The sequence below is a fragment of the Xenopus laevis genome, chromosome 9_10L (genome assembly GCF_017654675.1).
Source record: "Xenopus laevis strain J_2021 chromosome 9_10L, Xenopus_laevis_v10.1, whole genome shotgun sequence".
NCBI classification, from domain to species: Eukaryota; Metazoa; Chordata; class Amphibia; order Anura; family Pipidae; genus Xenopus; species Xenopus laevis.
The window spans coordinates 124567928-124585676 of NC_054387.1; the positions used below are offsets into that span (position 1 = coordinate 124567928).

A 17749-nucleotide genomic window follows, 5' to 3' on the forward strand; every position below is an offset into this window, starting at 1 on the left:
ACTGAATACTTTTTAAATGTGAATATCAATAAATTATTTTTGTTTTTACTCTAAGAGGCCTTGGGACATATATCTTTTTTGATATAATCCTTTTTGCACTTTGACTGCCTTTGGAACTGGGGCTGGTCCCTTCGGCCATGTTGAATAGTTATATGGACTCCCGATCTTTCAATTGATACCTGGCAGAGTCTGTCCAATGTCACTCACAAGTCTGCCCAAATCTGAGGTAACTGTGGTGGCTGTTAGGTCAATAGCTGAGTAAAAATGAATTTAAGGGCACACAATAGGGAGTGGGTTCAGGCCAAGAGTGAATAAAATAGGGAAACTGACAGATTTGTATGAGGTGACACTTTGGACATGATTGAGGTACATTTACCATATCCGGCCCTCAGCCTGCAAATGGCACCACAGACTGGGACATAGGGAATGACAGCTAATTGGCTCACTACATGGGGAAGACTAACATGGCTGCTTTATTAGCAGGGACAGCCTTCTTCCCTTTCTTTGCAACTAGACTGGATATTACAGCCTCAACCTTCCTTCTAGGAATCCCCACAGACACCAGAGTAGAGTGTAATATTATATAACAGCTGCCATGATGAATTATTACACGGGACACCTTCCACTATAACTGCAATGGCAACACGCCCACAACTGTCATGGCACCTGTAATTCCTTGGTGGATTCGGTAGCCCCACCCCTCCCATCTGACTGGCCAGTAGGAGCGGGACGAGCGAGTTACTTGGCAACACGGGGGCACGTCTCACGTGCCCTAGCCTGACCCTTCGCAAATCTAGAGTGGGCGGAGATGAAATTTCGCGTCACTTCCGGTTATTGCAGTACAGCGGTGGGATGTGATTGTCGGTACAGTTGTTATTGATCTCGCACAGAGACACAGCGGAGAGAGTGTCCGGTGATAACGGCAGCGTAACATGACACGGGACGCCGAGGCACGGGATGAACTCCCTGACTGGGCCGGTGCCAAGGAATTCTACCAGAAATATGATCCCAAGGAAATCATCGGCAGGTAATGAGAGGCGGGGGCAGAGGTCACGTCTTGTTATTGTCACCCTTGTACTCTAGGGACCACTACGTGACTGGCCGGGCGTCTCTCTCTCTCTCTTACCCTATCTCTCTTTCTCTCTCTTACACTCTCTTTCTCTCTTGCACTCTCTTACTGTCTCTCTCTTACACTCTCTTTCTCTCTTGCACTCTCTTACTCTCTCTCAAACTCTCTCTCTCTCTTACTCTATCTATCTCTCACTCTAACTCTCTTACACTCTCTCTCTCTCTTACACTATCTTTCTCTATTACTCCACTCTCTCTCTCTTACACACTCTCTCTTACACTCTCTTTCTCTCTTACTCTCTTACTCTAACTCTCTCACTTACACTCTCTTTCTCTCTTTTTCTATCTCTCTCTTACACTATCTCTCTCTCTTACTCTCTCTCTCTCTTCCTTTCTTACATTCTCTCTCTTTTACACTCTGTCTCTCTTACACTCTCTCTCTTTCTCTCTCTTACACACACACTCTCTCTTACTCTATCTCTCTCTTACACTCTCTCTCTCTCTCTTACGCTATCTCTCTTCCGTTCTTACATTCTCTATCTCTCTCTTTTACACTCTCTCGCTTACACACGCTCTCTTTCACTCTCTCTTACACACTCCCTCTTTCTCTCCCTCTTTCTCTCCCTCTTTCTCTCCCTCTTTCTCTCCCTCTTACTCTCCCTCTTACTCTCCCTCTTACTCTCCCTCTTACACTTGCTCTCTTACACTTGCTCTCTTACACTTGCTCTCTTACACTCTATCTCTCTTACACTCTCTCGCTCTTACACTCTCTCGCTCTTACACTCTCTCGCTCTTACACTCTCTCGCTCTTACACTCTCTCGCTCTTACACTCTCTCGCTCTTACACTCTCTCCATCTCTTTCTCTCTTACACTCTCTCTCTTATAGTGGCGCTATGTCTCCACCCTGCATTCTGCTGCTGCACCCCGACTTACATACACTGCTCTCAGCTGTCACACAGGGACCCCCCATCATCTGAAACAATAGGGGCCCCTCTATAAAATGTAATTTGCAGCGCTGATTGGATATTTATTTACTGAGCACTAATAGGCATCTGCTCTAACTCTACTAGGCCCCCCTACTATACCTTTCTCTTTGGGGCCCATTATTCACCCCCATCCCTACAGCAATCAGTTCCTGCTTCTTCCCCACAGGGGGCCCCTCTGTACCTTTCCCTTTAATGCCCCCCCATCCCTACAGCAATCAGTGTCTGCTCATTTCCTATAGGAGCCCCTTCTATACCTTTCCCATTAGTGCCCCCCCCCCCATTCCTACAGGAATTAGTGCTTCTTCCTCCCATTCCTTTAAAGTCCATTACTGGACCCCATCCCCCAGGAATCAGTGGCAGTACATGTCTTATAGGGCCCCCTCTATACCATTGCCTTTAGACTCTGACTCGGCTACCGACTCCACTTCTAAGACTTTCCCATTTGAGTCTATTCGTTCCCTCATCACCACAAAGTCACCTTCCTATGACTTTCCCTTTAGATACATTGCTGGCACCATTCCCGCCTTCTGGGACTTTCCTTTCAGAGATATTACTGGCCCCATTACTGCCGGGACCCCATCACTTGAATGGGACTATTTGGGGTTCTCTTCCATGCTCCATTATAGCGTTAGCCTTTAAATGGAATCCCCCCCAAAATAATTTAATAATTTAAATTAAATTCTAAGCAACTCTGCAATATACATGCATTTAATTATGTGTATATGTATTTCTATTGATAGCAGCATCTGTCCTTTTCTATTCTCTGCACTGCTGGTTCTGACTGTTGATACAATGTAAGACAATGCAGCTGATTAACAGACCTGACTTTGCTGGGGAACTAAGACTTTTGCAACATTGTTTTAAAAGTAACAACCAGGAGTGAATTAGTGATTAGCGGGTCAAAAAATTCTCAACCCGACCATAACCCGCCCCCTCCCAAACTGCACCCGGATGCCCTCTATTTATAGACTCGCGCCTGCCCGCAGTGACGTCACAAAAGGGGCGGGTGGAAGTCTAAAATTCTGGCGCCAGAAGCCGGGTACCGGGTCGGCCCGCACATCACTAAAGTGAATGCTGCTTTCAATAGCAATTGTTTTTACAAATAACTGAAAAAAATTAATATAGTGAATAAAGTACCCCCTTGTAAAATATAAGGATATTATAAGTTACCTATGCCAAGTGTTTTTCTACAGGTCAAGGAATTCCAAGGTGACTTCTAATATCCTCATATTTTGCATCAGGAGGTGCTTTATTTATTATGATACACAAGTTTCAGGGAGTCATGTGATAGAATGACATCACTAAGCTCCGATTATAACCAATGAAATCATGGCTCTTGTGTATTATAAATGCGTATTGCTAAAATGCTTGGAATTCTATTTTCTTTTATTAGGCAGATTTTTATTTTGGGGTTGTCTTGCTCTTTAAATGCAAAATGCTGTTAACTTGTCCCTATAAATCATTTGCTTGAGAAGCTCCTCTGTTATTTCTATAATGAGCCTCTTGATTGAAGTGCTGTCAGGGCTATAGGGCCCACTTTAGACATCAGATAATCTGTTAGAATACAATGGCTGTATGTACTGACAGTATATACCTTTATATTCCTTTGTTCATGAGCAAAACAAAAAGCTCTGAATCAACAAGTCTCACTGGGCATGTGCAGAAACTGCTGTTATGTTAGGATTCCGCTGCATGGGAATAATGCAGTTTATTTGCTTTATCACTGGTGGAAAATGACACCCAGAAAGTCCTGCTGCTGAAGTTGGTCACACACTTGAGGTCTGCTCTATGGCAAAGTCAACAAACAAGCACAACCATGTGCTGAGCCAATTGTTTGGCCCTGTCTAACGATCACATGGTACCTCTTTGCTTCATGTCCAATGGTTTCTTCTGACTGGCTCCTACACCAGCCTATAAACTGCCAGCTTTAGAATGTGTTTCCCCTCCTCTCTGACATTCTTTAGGTGCCCTTCATTGGGTGCTAAGTCCCGGCTCTCAGTCATTCACCCAAACATAGCTCAGCAGCTCAGCGGCCAATCCATTTATAGTTATGTAAGTCCAGTTACGACTGAGGATTTTTTCCTCGCAACACATTGTTCTGCACTGGGAAACTAAATCTTTCATCTCTTGGGAAATAATGTGCAGTCTTAAGATGGCCATACACGGGCCCATAAAGCTGCCGATATCAGTCCTATCTTATTTATCTGCCTGCGTATGGGGGCTTCCGACAAGTCTTCCTGATCGATATCTGGCCACGATATCAATCAGGAAGGTTTAATTTTTCCTGCGACTGACCCGTTGGAGCCCATTGCTCCTCGTTGTAATCCGATCGTTCGGCCCTAGGGCCGAATGTTCGGATTACCCCAAAAAGCCCTGCGTTGGTGGGCATATCAGGGAAAGATCTGCTCGTTTGGCGATGTCTCTAGACAAGCGGATCTCTTAGTGTATGGCCAGTTTAAAGGAAAACTATACCCCCAAAATGAACACTTAAGCAACAGTTTGCATCATATTAAAGAATCTTATCAAACTGGAATATATCTATTTAAGTAAATATTGCCCTTTTACATCTCTTGCCTTGAACCCCCATTTCGTGACGGTCTGTGTGCTGCCTCAGAGATCACCTGACCAGAAATACTGCAGCTCTGACAGTAACAGGAAGAAGTGTTGAAGCAAAAGACAGAACTCTGTCTGTTAATTGGCTCATGTGACCTAACATGTATGGTTTGTTTGTGTGCACCGTGAATCGTACGATCCCAGGGGGCGGCCCCTATTTTTTTAAAATGGCAGTTTTCTATTTATGATTACCCAATGGCACATACTACTAGAAAAGTATATTATTATGAAAATGGTTTATTTACATGAAGCAGAGTTTTACATATGAGTTGCTTTATACAATATCTTTTTATAGAGACCTACGTTGTTTGGGGAGTATAGTTTTCCTTTAGGGCCAGACGATGTATAGCAAGGTGGAGAATCAGCTGCCCTGCTGTGCTCCTTGTCTTTTCAACAGGGTGGAAATGCAAAACTTGGCATTTCAGCACCAAAAGCTGCCGTGTCTGCCTGCACCCGAGCAGAAACAATGCTTCCAGGTGAGGGAAGAGCAGCGGATTCTCGGCCTACGGAGAAACTCAGGCCAAGATCCATCGATTGTCTGGCCCTGACCAATGCTGCATGTCGTCCCCCAGCGCTGCCCCAGACACATTAGTCCCTCGTTACCCAGCACCCCCCATGCTTCATGTTCTTCTCCCTGCAGCCTTCAGGCTGTTCTTACTGACTCTCCTTTTTCTAACGTCTGTCTTTTCTTCACTTATTTCCTCCCTTTACTCACCAGCCAACGAACCCTCGTTCCTCCTCCCTTGCCTAGTTAATCCTTTCATTCCAATACCTACATTGAATCTTACACCAAGCAAATACTCCCACGCAGCCCTGCCACTACTCTCACCTGGCACCAATAAGTGCTACAATCTTCTGCTTATCCCCTGGGCAGTTCTATACCTGTTCTGCAAGCTGAGTTGTGGTTTTATCGCTATGACGCCTCTTTTATATAAATGTTGGCATTTCAGGGATTAAATCATCACTCTATGGGCATGAAAGGGACAGGTATGCTCTTGTGAGCAGTAGGACTAATACTAAACACTAGGTGCAGGACTTTCCCCAGCATGCATGCGACTTCCTGATTGGCCTAAACTGCATGCATGTGATTTATTGATCTACAGAATCGAGGTTCAGTATAATATAACTAGTGTCATCCCAAAACATTTGCTATCTCCTTTTTTACCCTGATTTTCCGTTACAGGGGGGTTTCAAGCACGGTACGACGGTGTATTCATCGAGAGACGGGCCGGCAGTTTGCCGTGAAGATTATTGAAGTGACTCCGGAGAGACTGAGTCCTGAGCAGCTGAAGGAGGTGCGACTCTCTACTGCCAAGGAGATGGAGATTCTGCACCATGTCTCTAACCACCCTTCTATCAGTAAGCACCCCTTAAGTTTTGTCTTCCGCATGCACCCCGTCTTCTCCCAGCACTGACCTCAACTAATGTTCTGCCATAGTTCATCTCTAAGTACTTCCTGTTCTGCTCTCTTGCAGTTTCACTGATAGACTCCTATGAATCCTCCACGTTTATATTCCTGGTGTTTGACTTGTAAGTATGATCCTTGCAGACTGAATTTGGGGAGCAGTTGAAAGAATATATATAGGAGAGTTTGCAGATTTAATGTAGATTTAACCCCCTGGTTTCTACATGGTAACAGCAAGCAGGTTATTTTGGTGTGTCCCTTTAAATTCAGCACATGCTCCGATGTCTGAGACTTATCCTGTCTGTCTGTCACTGGAGTTGTTAGTCTGTCTGGCTGCAGCACCCGCAAGCTTATCCGGATGATCTCCAGCGAGTTATATAATTTCCTCTTGATGTAATCCCAGTGCATGTGAAATGCAGACTCATGGAAATGTGATGAAAGGGTTGTGTTGGCAGTTTACTCCTACACGTGCAAGTGCATCAGGGGGTGTGTCCTGTTAGATGTGTCCTATCTATTTTTTTTTTTTTTTCCCCCAGGATGAAGAGAGGGGAACTGTTTGATTACCTGACGGAGAAAGTCACACTCAGTGAGAAAGAGACCAGGTAACTAGTGCTGGTTAATGTCTCTCTTCACACTGCTGCTTCTTCCTGTTCCTGCCTCTAATCACTCTCCCCGCATTCCCAAAGTTGCTGGCACCTGCTCCCGAGTTCTGCTGCAGCACCCCGTTCCTTTATGAGTCAGGCACACCTGATTATTCATTGGGTGACCCCAGAACTGATACTCTTTCATTCTGTGGTTTATTCTTAGTTTTCTTCCACCTGCCTCAATCTTGGCTCTTTTCTGCCCCAACTCCAGGCTTTTGTGTTCAGCTACGCTCTAGTATCACATCTGTATTGTACCGAGTCACCCCTCCCCCATGGACCACCATCTAAAATGACATAAATCAGCAACTCCCAACTTGCCCCTGTTGACCTTCTGAGTTGGAAGGGTATAGGCTGGGTATTCCCAATATATACCAAAATTAGGGATACATCGAATCCAGGATTCGGTGGCCTTTTTCAGCAGGATTTGGATTCGGCCGAATCTTTCTGCCCAGCCGAAGCGAATCCAAATCCCAATTTACATATGCAAATTAGCGGTGGCGAGGGAAATCGAGTGACTTTTTGTCATAAAACAAAAAGGGTAAAAAATTTTCCCCTTCCTACCCCTAATTTACATATGTAAATTAGGATTCAGTTCAGTATTCGGCCGAATCTTTCGCAAAGGATTCAGGTGGATTCGGTGCATCCCTAACCAAAATATCTCATAGTATATTGTTTTTGCTATTCTGGGGGGGTGGAGCAGTTGCTTCTTTTTCTGTCCTGTCTCTACCTGCAACCTTCTTGCGTAGAGTTGCAATTTAATGTGCAGTGAATGGCCTCGTTTCCTTACTCGCTGTGTTCATCTCCTGGCTTTCAGGTGTATTATGAGGTCTCTCTTGGAAGCAGTTTATTACCTGCATACGAACAACATCGTGCACAGGGATCTCAAGCCCGAGAACATTCTCATGGATGACTGTCTCAACATCAAGCTCTCGGATTTTGGCTTTAGCTGCATCCTAAAGCCTAATGAGAAGCTACGAGGTGCCAATTCCATTGGTCGCCTTTCCTTTCTAGTGCTTCTTTCCCTTTCTCTCACTAACTAACCCTATATTAGTGTGGCCGTCACTTTAACCGTCTTTTTCTTTCTGATCCCTCAGAGCTTTGTGGGACACCTGGGTATTTGGCTCCAGAGATATTGAAATGCTCAATGGATGAGACCCACCCAGGATACGGCAAAGAAGTTGATCTGTGAGTTGTGCTGAGCAGAGATTTGGGGTATGTAGGTGGACTAGTAGAACGGGATGGAAAAATTGTGCCAGTACATAAGCGCTTGAGACTCTCTGGCCTACTGATGTCTATGCGGGTGTTGTGTCTCATTGTTATGTCTCCGTTCCATAGCTGGGCGTGTGGAGTGATTGTGTTCACACTGTTGGCCGGATCACCCCCTTTCTGGCACAGGAGACAGATGCTGATGCTCCGTATGATTATGGATGGTCGATTTCAGTTTGGTTCTCCGGAATGGGACGACCGATCTTCCACTGCTAAAGATCTGGTAAAGCTTGCGCCTTCATTTGGTTTTACTTTCGTTTGAAATCTTTCCCCATAATGTTCCCAATGTTTTCATGCCTGCCTTGTTTTTATGATCCGTTTATAATTTTTTTTTTCTCATCCATTTATCTTGCCTTGCAGATCTCTCGTTTATTGGAGGTCTGTCCCGAGAAGCGTCTCACGGCAGAGCAGGCTCTCCAGCATCCTTTCTTCCAGAGCCACCAGAGAGACCAGGATACTCCTGTCAAACGATCTCAACGCTTCCGGGTCAGTATCCACATCTTTAGCTGTGTGTCCTCACGGCTGCTATTTCTTAGCATTATGTTACCTGAAGGTCCTGTTCTGAAACTGCCAGGTAACAGTTGCCTTATAGGAGAAGGAAAGGTTAAAACTAAGTAAGACTTATCAGAAAGGTCTATATAAATACACCAGTAAAGCCTCAAAGTAATTCTGCTCTGAGTCCTCAATAGAAACACAACATTTCTTTCCTTCTATTGTGTACTCATGGGCTTCTGTATCAGACTTCCTGTTTTCAGCTTAAACCTCCAGGGCTAGGGCTTGAGCATGCTCAGTTTGCTCATCTCCCTCCTCCTCTCCCTGCTGTAATCTCAGCCCAGAGCTATGAGTGAGCAGGGAGAGACTCCGGCAGGAAGTGATGTCACACCAAGCTAATATGGCAGCTGCTATCCTAAACAAACAGAGAACTTCTTGAGCTTTTTACTCGGGTATGGTAAAACATTCTACAGAATAAATATAGAATTGTATCTTGCACTATTGCAGCTAATCTATAGGCAATAAAATGCCTCCGTAGCTTTCCTTCTCCTTTAAGTAGCGAGTTCGTAGTGCAGTGAAAGTCCATTCATCTTTAAAATGTGTGGACTATCCTAATGCTTTATTTTACCCTAAAAGGGGTTGTTCACCGTTGAATTAACTTTTAGCGTGATGTAGAGAGGGATATTCTGAGACAATTTGCAATTGGTTTTCATTTTTAATTATTTGTGGTTTTTTAGTTATTTAGCTTTTTATTCAGCGGCCTTTCAGTTTGCAATTTTTGTAATCTAGTTGCTATGGTCCAAATTACTCTAGCAACCATGCACAGCTATGAATAAGAGACTGGAATATGAATAGGAGAGGCCTGAATAGACAGAGGAGTAATAAACTTTTAGTATAATGGAGAGAGTGATATTCTGATACAATTTGCAATTGGTTTTCATTTTTAATTATTTAGCTTTTTATTCAGCAGCTCTCCAGTTTGCAATTCCAGCAATCTGATTGCTAGGGTCCAAATTCCCCTAGCAACATGCACTGATATGAATAAGAGACTGGAACATGACTAGGAGAGGGGCTTAGAATGATGAGTAATAAAAAGTGGCAGTAACTAAATTTGTAGCCTTGCAGAGCATTTGTTTTTTAGCTGGGGTCAGTGACCCCCATTTGGAAGCTGGAAAGAGTGAGAAGAAAAATGTATTTATTATATATATATTTTTTATTATTAAAAATTATAAAAAATGAAGACTAATTGAATAGGAGAGGGACTGAATAGAAAGATGAGTAATAAAAAGGAGCAATAACAATAAATGCGTAGCCTTACAGGGCAGTTGTTTTTTAGATGGGGTCAGTGACCCCCATTTGAAAGCTGGAAAAAGGCAAATAATTCAAACTATAAAAAATGAAGACCAATTGAAAAGTTGCTTGGAATTAGCCATTATATAACAAACCGGAAGTTAACTTTAAGGTGAACCACCTCTTTAAAAGGAGCAGCATTGTGTATCGTTTGCATCCTTATCATTTATCCTCCACTCTTCTCCATTAGATTGCAGCCTGGGCTGCACTGGCGTGTGTCCGTATCCTGGTACGATGGAGGCGAGCCCGGCCTATCACAAGTCAGCTTCTGATGAGGGACCCATACGGAATTAAAGGCGTCCGTAGACTGATTGATGCGTGTGCTTTCCGCATTTATGGGCACTGGGTGAAAAAGGGAGAGAGACAGAACCGGGCAGCGTTATTTCAGAACCAGCCCAAAGCCCTGTTACTTGCTATGGGGGATGATGATGAGCGGGACTTGGAGATGTGAGGCCAGCTGATATGGACAAGATGTGAGCAGCTTACCCAGCTGATACGGACAAGCACATAGAATCAGGAGGGCTGTATTAGCCAAGCACAACTCCTAGAAGATAATAAATATGAGTGGGACAAACCGTAAGGAAACCATTACGACATCAAGTTACCGCGGCCATAAAACATCTCCACAACTCCATCCAAGAGACTGCTTACTTTCTGCATGACGTAGCTAACGATCAAAAGCAGAACACGGGAACCAATCAATGTGTTGCCCATTCACCATAGAGCAAGAACTGAGCAAAATACTCTCTCATAAAACATAATGGTTACAGGGGGTGCCGAACTATAAGGGGAACAAATATAGATCATTTAAACTGGTCTTTTTTTTTTTTATATTATATTTAATGTTTTAAAGTTATTACAGAGATGTCTTTTATTTGTAAATAAAGGTGATTTTTTTTTTCTGGTGTAAAGCCTTGGCACAATCTGTACGGTGCAAGTAGAAAACACAGGCACTCAAGGCAAAGAAATAGCAGGGGTTCCCCTTTGCTGTTTATTAGTGCGAATGTGCAAGGTTTCGGGGCAAGCCCAAAAAAATGTGCAGACAATAAAAAGAGTGACCAATTAACACAATTTGCGTATTAAATTAGCGTAGGACCAACCCACATAATATACTGTGTAAATACCTATTAGACAATTCCCCAGTCTTATAATAAGAAGTCCAGTTAATCCTCAGAAAAAAGTTCAAACGATCCAAAAAGTGAATAAAGCCTCCAATGTGCTAAGAAAAATTGATACATAATAACAAGACACTGCCTGTTATCTCACAGAAGTTACATGTAACATTTGACATTTACAAAATAACAAACTTACCCTTTTCAAGATAAGGTCATTTACCTGTCACTGAGACATAATATCAAAGGGGTTTGTTTTCTTTTCTGTAGATAAATAGGAAAAAAGGGTAAGTAAAACTTGCTGAGAATATTTATAAAAAATTATATTCCTCATTGAGACCCTTAAGACTCCTGGGTTGGAGTAACCAAATCCAGAAGCATTCCCTCTGGAGTAACACACGTTTTTTTGGCAGGTCTTGACCTGGGTTGGCTCTCACTTTTTCTAAAATCTGCGAAGTTGTGCCACCCGGTGGTCTTGTGAGTGAAAATGCTTCGCTAATAAAGTTTCCCTTTTTGCTTTCACAGAATCTTTATCGTTTATTTTGTTACTTGGAGTTTGTGGAAGTAGTGGTTTGTAATTGTGTATCGTGCTTTTATGTTCATTAAAGGGATACTGTCATGGGAAAAAAACATTTTTTCAAAATGAATCAGTAAATAGTGCTGCTCCAGCAGAATTCTGCACTGAAATCTATTTCTCAAAAGAGCAAACAGATTTTTTTATATTCAATTTTGAAATCTGACATGGGGCTAGACATTTTGTCAATTTCCCAGCTGCCCCAAGTCATGTGACTTGTGCTCTGATAAACTTCAATCACTCTTTACTGCTGTACTGCAAGTTGGAGTGATATCACCCCTCTCCCTCCCCCCCCCCCCCAGCAGCCAAACCAAAGAACAATGGGAAGGTAACCAGATAGCAGCTCCCTAACACAAGATAACAGCTGCCTGGTAGATCTAAGAACAACACTCAATAGTTAAAACCCATGTCTCACTGAGACTCCTTCAGTTACATTGAAAAGGAAAAACAGCAGCCTGCCAGAAAGCATTTGTCTCCTAAAAGTGCAGGCACAAGTCACATGACCAGGGGCAGCTGGGAAATTGACAAAATGTCTAGCCCCATGTCAGATTTCAAAATTGAATATAAAAAAATCTGTTTGCTCTTTTGAGAAATGGATTTCAGTGCAGAATTCTGCTGTAGCAGCACTATTAACTGATGTGTTTTGAAAAAAAACGTTTTCCGATGACAGGATCCCTTTAAGCCTGATTTTTATCGGTTTTGAAGTTTGGCCAATATGTGCCAGGCCGCAAGGGCATTTTATGCAATATACCACATCACTACTGTCACATGTTAAACACCCCTTGATGGTATGGTTTGAGCCCTGCTGAGGATGGGTTACAAAATTGCCTAATATGATGCCATTGCAATGGCCGCAGTTCCTGCAGGGGAAGGTGCCATTGGAATTTGGATTAGAGAGTAAGGGCCCACCCTGTTGTCCACTAGGCCTCGGTTCGATGAGGTCACCAACATTCCTCCCTCGCCTATACGAAAATAGCGGCGGTTGCTGAAACAGATGACCATATTTAGTATCGGTGCTCAAAATACCCTAATATTTCAAAATAATGTTCAGACATACTTTTGACTTACTATCATAAGCTGATACAAACGGTATTCTCTGAACCCTATTGGGGTTCACCGATTTCCTAGACAATCTGCACAGTGTCTATAAAAGGACATAACTTGTGAATATTTAGGTTATTTTAGTGACCAAAAGAAGAGAAAATCTGTAAATGTTTTAGGGGGTTATTTATCAAAGGTCGAGTTGTGTTTTCCCCCAGCAATTTTGTTTTTTAAAGGTAGTTTTCATTAAAAACTCAAAAAAAAATTAAATCCTAAAACTTGACGCTGGAAAAAGTCAGAATCTGAAAATACCCCAGCTAAAAGCTGTCAGGTCATGCAGAAGTCAATGGCAGGGTCCCTTTAACCTTTAGAAGATGTTTAATTTAGTCTTCATGATTTTCTTTCCAGTGGTTTGCGCTTGAAAAATATCAATTTAAAGCTTATTTTCCCGGCTGATAACTCAATGAATTTGAATATTAGACTGCCCCCCTCCATTGCATTAATTTGGGTTTTTCATAAATAAGCAAACATTTGAGTTTATTCAACATAGAAAAAGACCTCGCAAACGCGACCTTTGATAAATAACCCCATTGTTGTGTAATATAAGATCTTGGCAATGGGAACCATGGGCACTGCAGTTTGGGACAAGCAAAGCTTCTTGGCATGTTCCCCAATTAATGCACTGGATTTCTGTCCATCAAGATCATTTAATAACCCTTATTGCCCTTTTTTATAGAGACCCTTTTGTTCCGTTCTTTTTCCCCCCCTCCTCATTCAGGGGCAGATTTACTAAGCTCGAGTGATGGTTCGAATTTAAAAAAGTTCGAATTTCGAAGTAAATTTTTGGGTACTTCGACCATTGAATAGGCTATATCCGACTTCGAATCCAATGATTTGAAGTAAAAATCGTTCGACTATTCGATAGTCGAAGTACTGTCTCTTTAAAAAAAAACTTTGACCACCTACTTCGCCAACTAAAACCTACCGAGCACCAATGTTAGCCAATGGGGAAGGTCCCCATAGGCTTTCTAACCAATTTCTGATCAAAGGAAAATTGTTCGATTGATGGATTAAAATCCTTTGAATCGTTCGATTCGAAGGATTTAATCGTTCCATCGAACAATTATTCCTTCGATCGTTCCATCGAACGAATTGCACTAAATCCTTCGACTTCGATATTTGAAGTTGAAGGATTTAACTTCGAGGGTTAATTAACCCTCGATATTCGAACAATATTAAATGTGCCCCTAAAAGTTAACTTAATGGTGAACCACACCTTTAACATTCACCTCTATGGGGTATATTTATCAAAGAGGGAAGTTAATAGTGAAATTCCGCCACTCTCCATTCATTTCTATGGGATTTTTATAGGTGTATTTATCAAAGGGTGAAATTTCACTTTTACCCATTGATAAATACGCCTTTCAAAATCCCATAGAAATGAATTGAGAGCTGTGGAATTTCACTCTAGTGGCGGAACTTCACTCTTTGATAAATTTACCCCTATGTCCCAAATAAAGTGGGGAAAAAGCCTTGTGATAAGGGACGGTGTTATGTTTATAGGGGTAAATAAGGTTCTCAGAGGAAATGCTGTAGGGATGCACCGAATCCAGGATTCAGTTCGGGATTTGGCCTTTTTCAGCAGGATTCAGATTCGGCCAAATCCTTCTGCCCAGCCAAACTGAATCCTAATTTGCATATGGAATTTAGGGACGGAAGGGAAAAGACGTGACTTTTTGTCACAAAAAAAGGAAGTAAAAAAATGTTTCCCCTTCCCACCGCTAATTTGCATATGTAAATTAGGATTCGATTCGGCAGAATCTTTCGTGAAGGATTCAGGAATTCGGCAGAATCCAAAATAGTTGATTGGGTGGATCCCTACTTAGCTGTAGTTTAATGGGGTTGTTTACCTTTGAGTCAAATTTTAGGGGGGAATTCACAAAAGTGCTGATATTGAGACAAAATAAAAGTGGTGATAAAAACGTCAGATTTCCCACCCAATTCACAAACGTCTATCTCGACTATTGTGAATTTGTCTTTCAAACAGACACTTTTCAGATTTTGTCTTTTGCACAACATTGTAAAGACATTTTTTCTGAATTTGTCTTTAACCCTTACTATACCTGTCAGCCATCAAATTGGAATTTCTGGGGGAGTAAAATTACCTAGGAAAATTATAATTTTTTTCAGGATAACCTGGGCTTTCCAAATCTGCCTAAATGTTTGTGTAATTCCACTTCTGTAAGGGTCTAAATACAAAATATGCTATTTGGCACAATATAGGGATTTGTATTAGAAATAGGTTTTATTATCTCTAGTCAAGTGTCTAATTGCTGCCAAAACTAAAAAAAATGCATGGAAAGCTTTACTTTTTTACTAATCTCCTTTGCTAATATTCCTAAGAATAAAACTAGTAAAACACTGCAAGTGTGAGTTAAAAACTTTCAACATATCAAATTGTATAAAATACACTTTTTTTGTTTAATCGGATGTTTTACTTGTTTTGCTAATGAGGCTTTTACACCTATAGGGTGAGACACAAACTTGTGCCCTGACTATAAAATGCTAATCTCTATTAATATCATAATAATTCCCCAATGGGGTGAAATGAAGATTGAGAAAACCAAAGCAGGTCATTTTCGATTTTTATCTGACACATGGGGAAGAGTTTTACTCCATTTTAAAATGTTGGGAGAAAATGTCGTTTAAAACGCAGTTTTTGTTTCATAAAAGTGTCAGTAAACGGTCTTTCTTTCACTAAAGAGTTAAACGTGGCGGTTGAGTAGGAATTTAAGCGGATTTCTGTTTGAGAATATGGATAAAGTATTTTACACAAGTCTACCACCACTTTTCCCCCCTTAGGGCTCTTACTCACTGGCGTTCTGACCTGCGCTCCCCCCTGCGTGTAGGCGCCGAACGCAGGAAAAATGCAGCATGTTGCGTCTCAACCTGCGTTCGGCGCCTACACGCGCCTGAGTGAGTACAGCCCCATTTGAAATAATGACATGCGTCTATTCCTGCGCTCCCCTGCGGCTGAACGCCAAAAAACGGAACGCAGGGGAGCGCAGGTCAGAACGCCAGTGAGTAAGAGCCCTTAGTATGATGTAGACAGTGATATTCTGAGACTTTTTTTTTATTTTATTTGTGTTTTTGAGTTATTTAGCTTTTTATTCAGCAGCTGTCCAGCTTGCAGTTTCTGCAATCTGGTTGCTAGGGTCCAAATTACCCTAGCAACCATGCATGGATTGCAATATGAATAGGCGAGGCCTGAATAGAAAGATTAACTTTTATGGGAGACCCTGGTGCCAATGTTTTTTTGAAAAACTTTTATGGGAGGCCCTGGCGCCAATGTTTTTTTGTTAACTTGAAGGGGGGCCCTGACCACCAATTTTTTTTAAAAAAAATTTCATGGGGGGCCCTGGTGCCACCCAATTCTAAGCAACTTTTCAATTGGAAATTACATTGTTAAATTGGGCAGCAATTCGATACCTAAGCTGGAATTTACCAAAAGGGCATCTCCACAAGCACAAGGGTATTCTTTAACTTTTCAGTTGGACTTCATTATTTATTTTTTATAATTTTTTAATTATTTGCCTTTTTCTTCTGACTCTTTCAAGCGTTCAAATGGGGGGTCACTGACCCCATCTAAAAAAACAAATGCTCTGTAAAGCTTTAAATGTATAGTTATTGCTACTTTCTATTACTCATCTTTCTATTCAGGCCTCTCCTATTCATATTCTCTTCTTCAAATCAGTGCATGGTTGCTAGGGTAATTTGGACCCTAGCAACCAGATAACTCAAACTTTCTATTCAGGCCTCTCCTATTCATATTCTCTTCTTCAAATCAGTGCATGGTTGCTAGGGTAATTTGGACCCTAACAACCAGATTACTGAAACTGCAAACTGAAGAGCTGCTGAATAAAAAGCTAAATGACTCAAAAACCACAAATAATAAAATAAATGAAAACCAACTCCAAATTGTCTCAGAATATCACTTTCTACATCATACTAAAAATTAACTCAAAGGTGAACAACCCTTTAAGTTAACTTTTAGTATGTTATAGAATGGCTAATTCTAAGCAACTTTTCAAAAGGACCCCATAGGCTTTCTAAGCTTTTTTTGGTCGAAAAATCCTTTGAGTAGTTCGATTTGAAGGATTTAATCGTTAGATCGAACGAATTGCGGTAAATCCTTCGACTTCGATATTCGAAGTCGAAGGATTTAACTTCGACAGTCGAATATCAAGGGTTAATTAACCCTCGATATTCGACCCTAAGTAAATTTGCCCCTAAGTGTAAGTGAGCAGTCGCTATTAGGGAGAGTCCCTTGCATTATATAGAGAGGGATATTCTGTGACCATTTACAATTGGTTTTCATTTTTTATTATTTGTATTTTTTGAGTTATTTAGCTTTTTATTCAGCAGCTCTCCAGTTTGCAATTTCAGTAATCTGGTTGCTAGGGTCCAAATTCCCCTAGCAACCATGCACTGATTTGAATAAGAGACTGGAATATGAATAGGAGAGGCCTGGATAGAAAGATGAGTAATAAAAAGTAGCAATAACAATACATTTGTAGTCTTACAGAGAATTTGTGTTTAGAATGAGCCAATCTATAAGATACACAAAGTTCACTTAAAGGCGAATGACCCATTTAAGGAGACAGGTGTGAGGAAGAAGCTGATGATGATGATGAAGGAGGAGGAGGAAGGACAGGGCTCAGGGTTTTTTCTTTACCAGAGGCAGATTTTGTTTTCCTCTTTTTCACCTGTAACGACAAAGAAAGGAGAGACATAAATACATATTAGTGTGTGAGGAAGAAGTGACTAAACGAGCTGTGAGCCCTAAAGGCAACTCCCGGGCACCTGCTTCAAAGCAAAAAGCTGACTAGTTTGATGGAATGACCGACAGTAATACCACTTCATTCTACCTTTTCTCCCACCGCAGCGTCCCGTCGCTACAACAACCAGCCGCTGACCAATAGCCTTACTTTGTTTCGCCTTAGACTCCACCCCTCGAGGACTGGCAAATACCTGTAGGAACTGCGGTGGGGCTCACGGACCCATGAACCAATGAGAGAAGCTTCTTGTGTAATGAGCAGCTCTCTGCGCCCATGAGATTTCCGGACGCTACTTACGGGGCGGGATCTGTCAATTGGCTTTCCTGTAGTGACGAAATGCCCCTCTTGGCGAACTGCGC

At 41.9% G+C, this 17749-nt stretch overlaps 2 protein-coding genes across 3 annotated transcripts in view; both read left to right on the forward strand.

Annotated features, from left to right (window-relative positions):
• Positions 1–849: 849 nt before the first annotated feature.
• phkg2.L (phosphorylase kinase, gamma 2 (testis) L homeolog) lies at positions 850–10729 on the forward strand (the record flags this gene model as incomplete). Its single annotated transcript, NM_001095482.1, is given in 9 exon segments — positions 850–1027; positions 5852–6027; positions 6144–6198; positions 6610–6675; positions 7532–7695; positions 7812–7902; positions 8053–8206; positions 8344–8469; positions 10016–10729. Coding segments are annotated over 9 exon segments (1188 nt in total). The 3' UTR covers positions 10277–10729.
• A 6920-nt stretch (positions 10730–17649) lies between these two features.
• Positions 17650–17749, forward strand: part of rnf40.L (ring finger protein 40, E3 ubiquitin protein ligase L homeolog) — a 23693-nt gene continuing 23593 nt past the window's right edge. For both annotated transcript variants that reach the window (XM_018236709.2, XM_018236712.2), the window contains exon 1: positions 17650–17749. This exon is cut by the window's right edge and continues 57 nt beyond it. The gene's annotated coding sequence lies outside the window, so the exon portion shown is untranslated.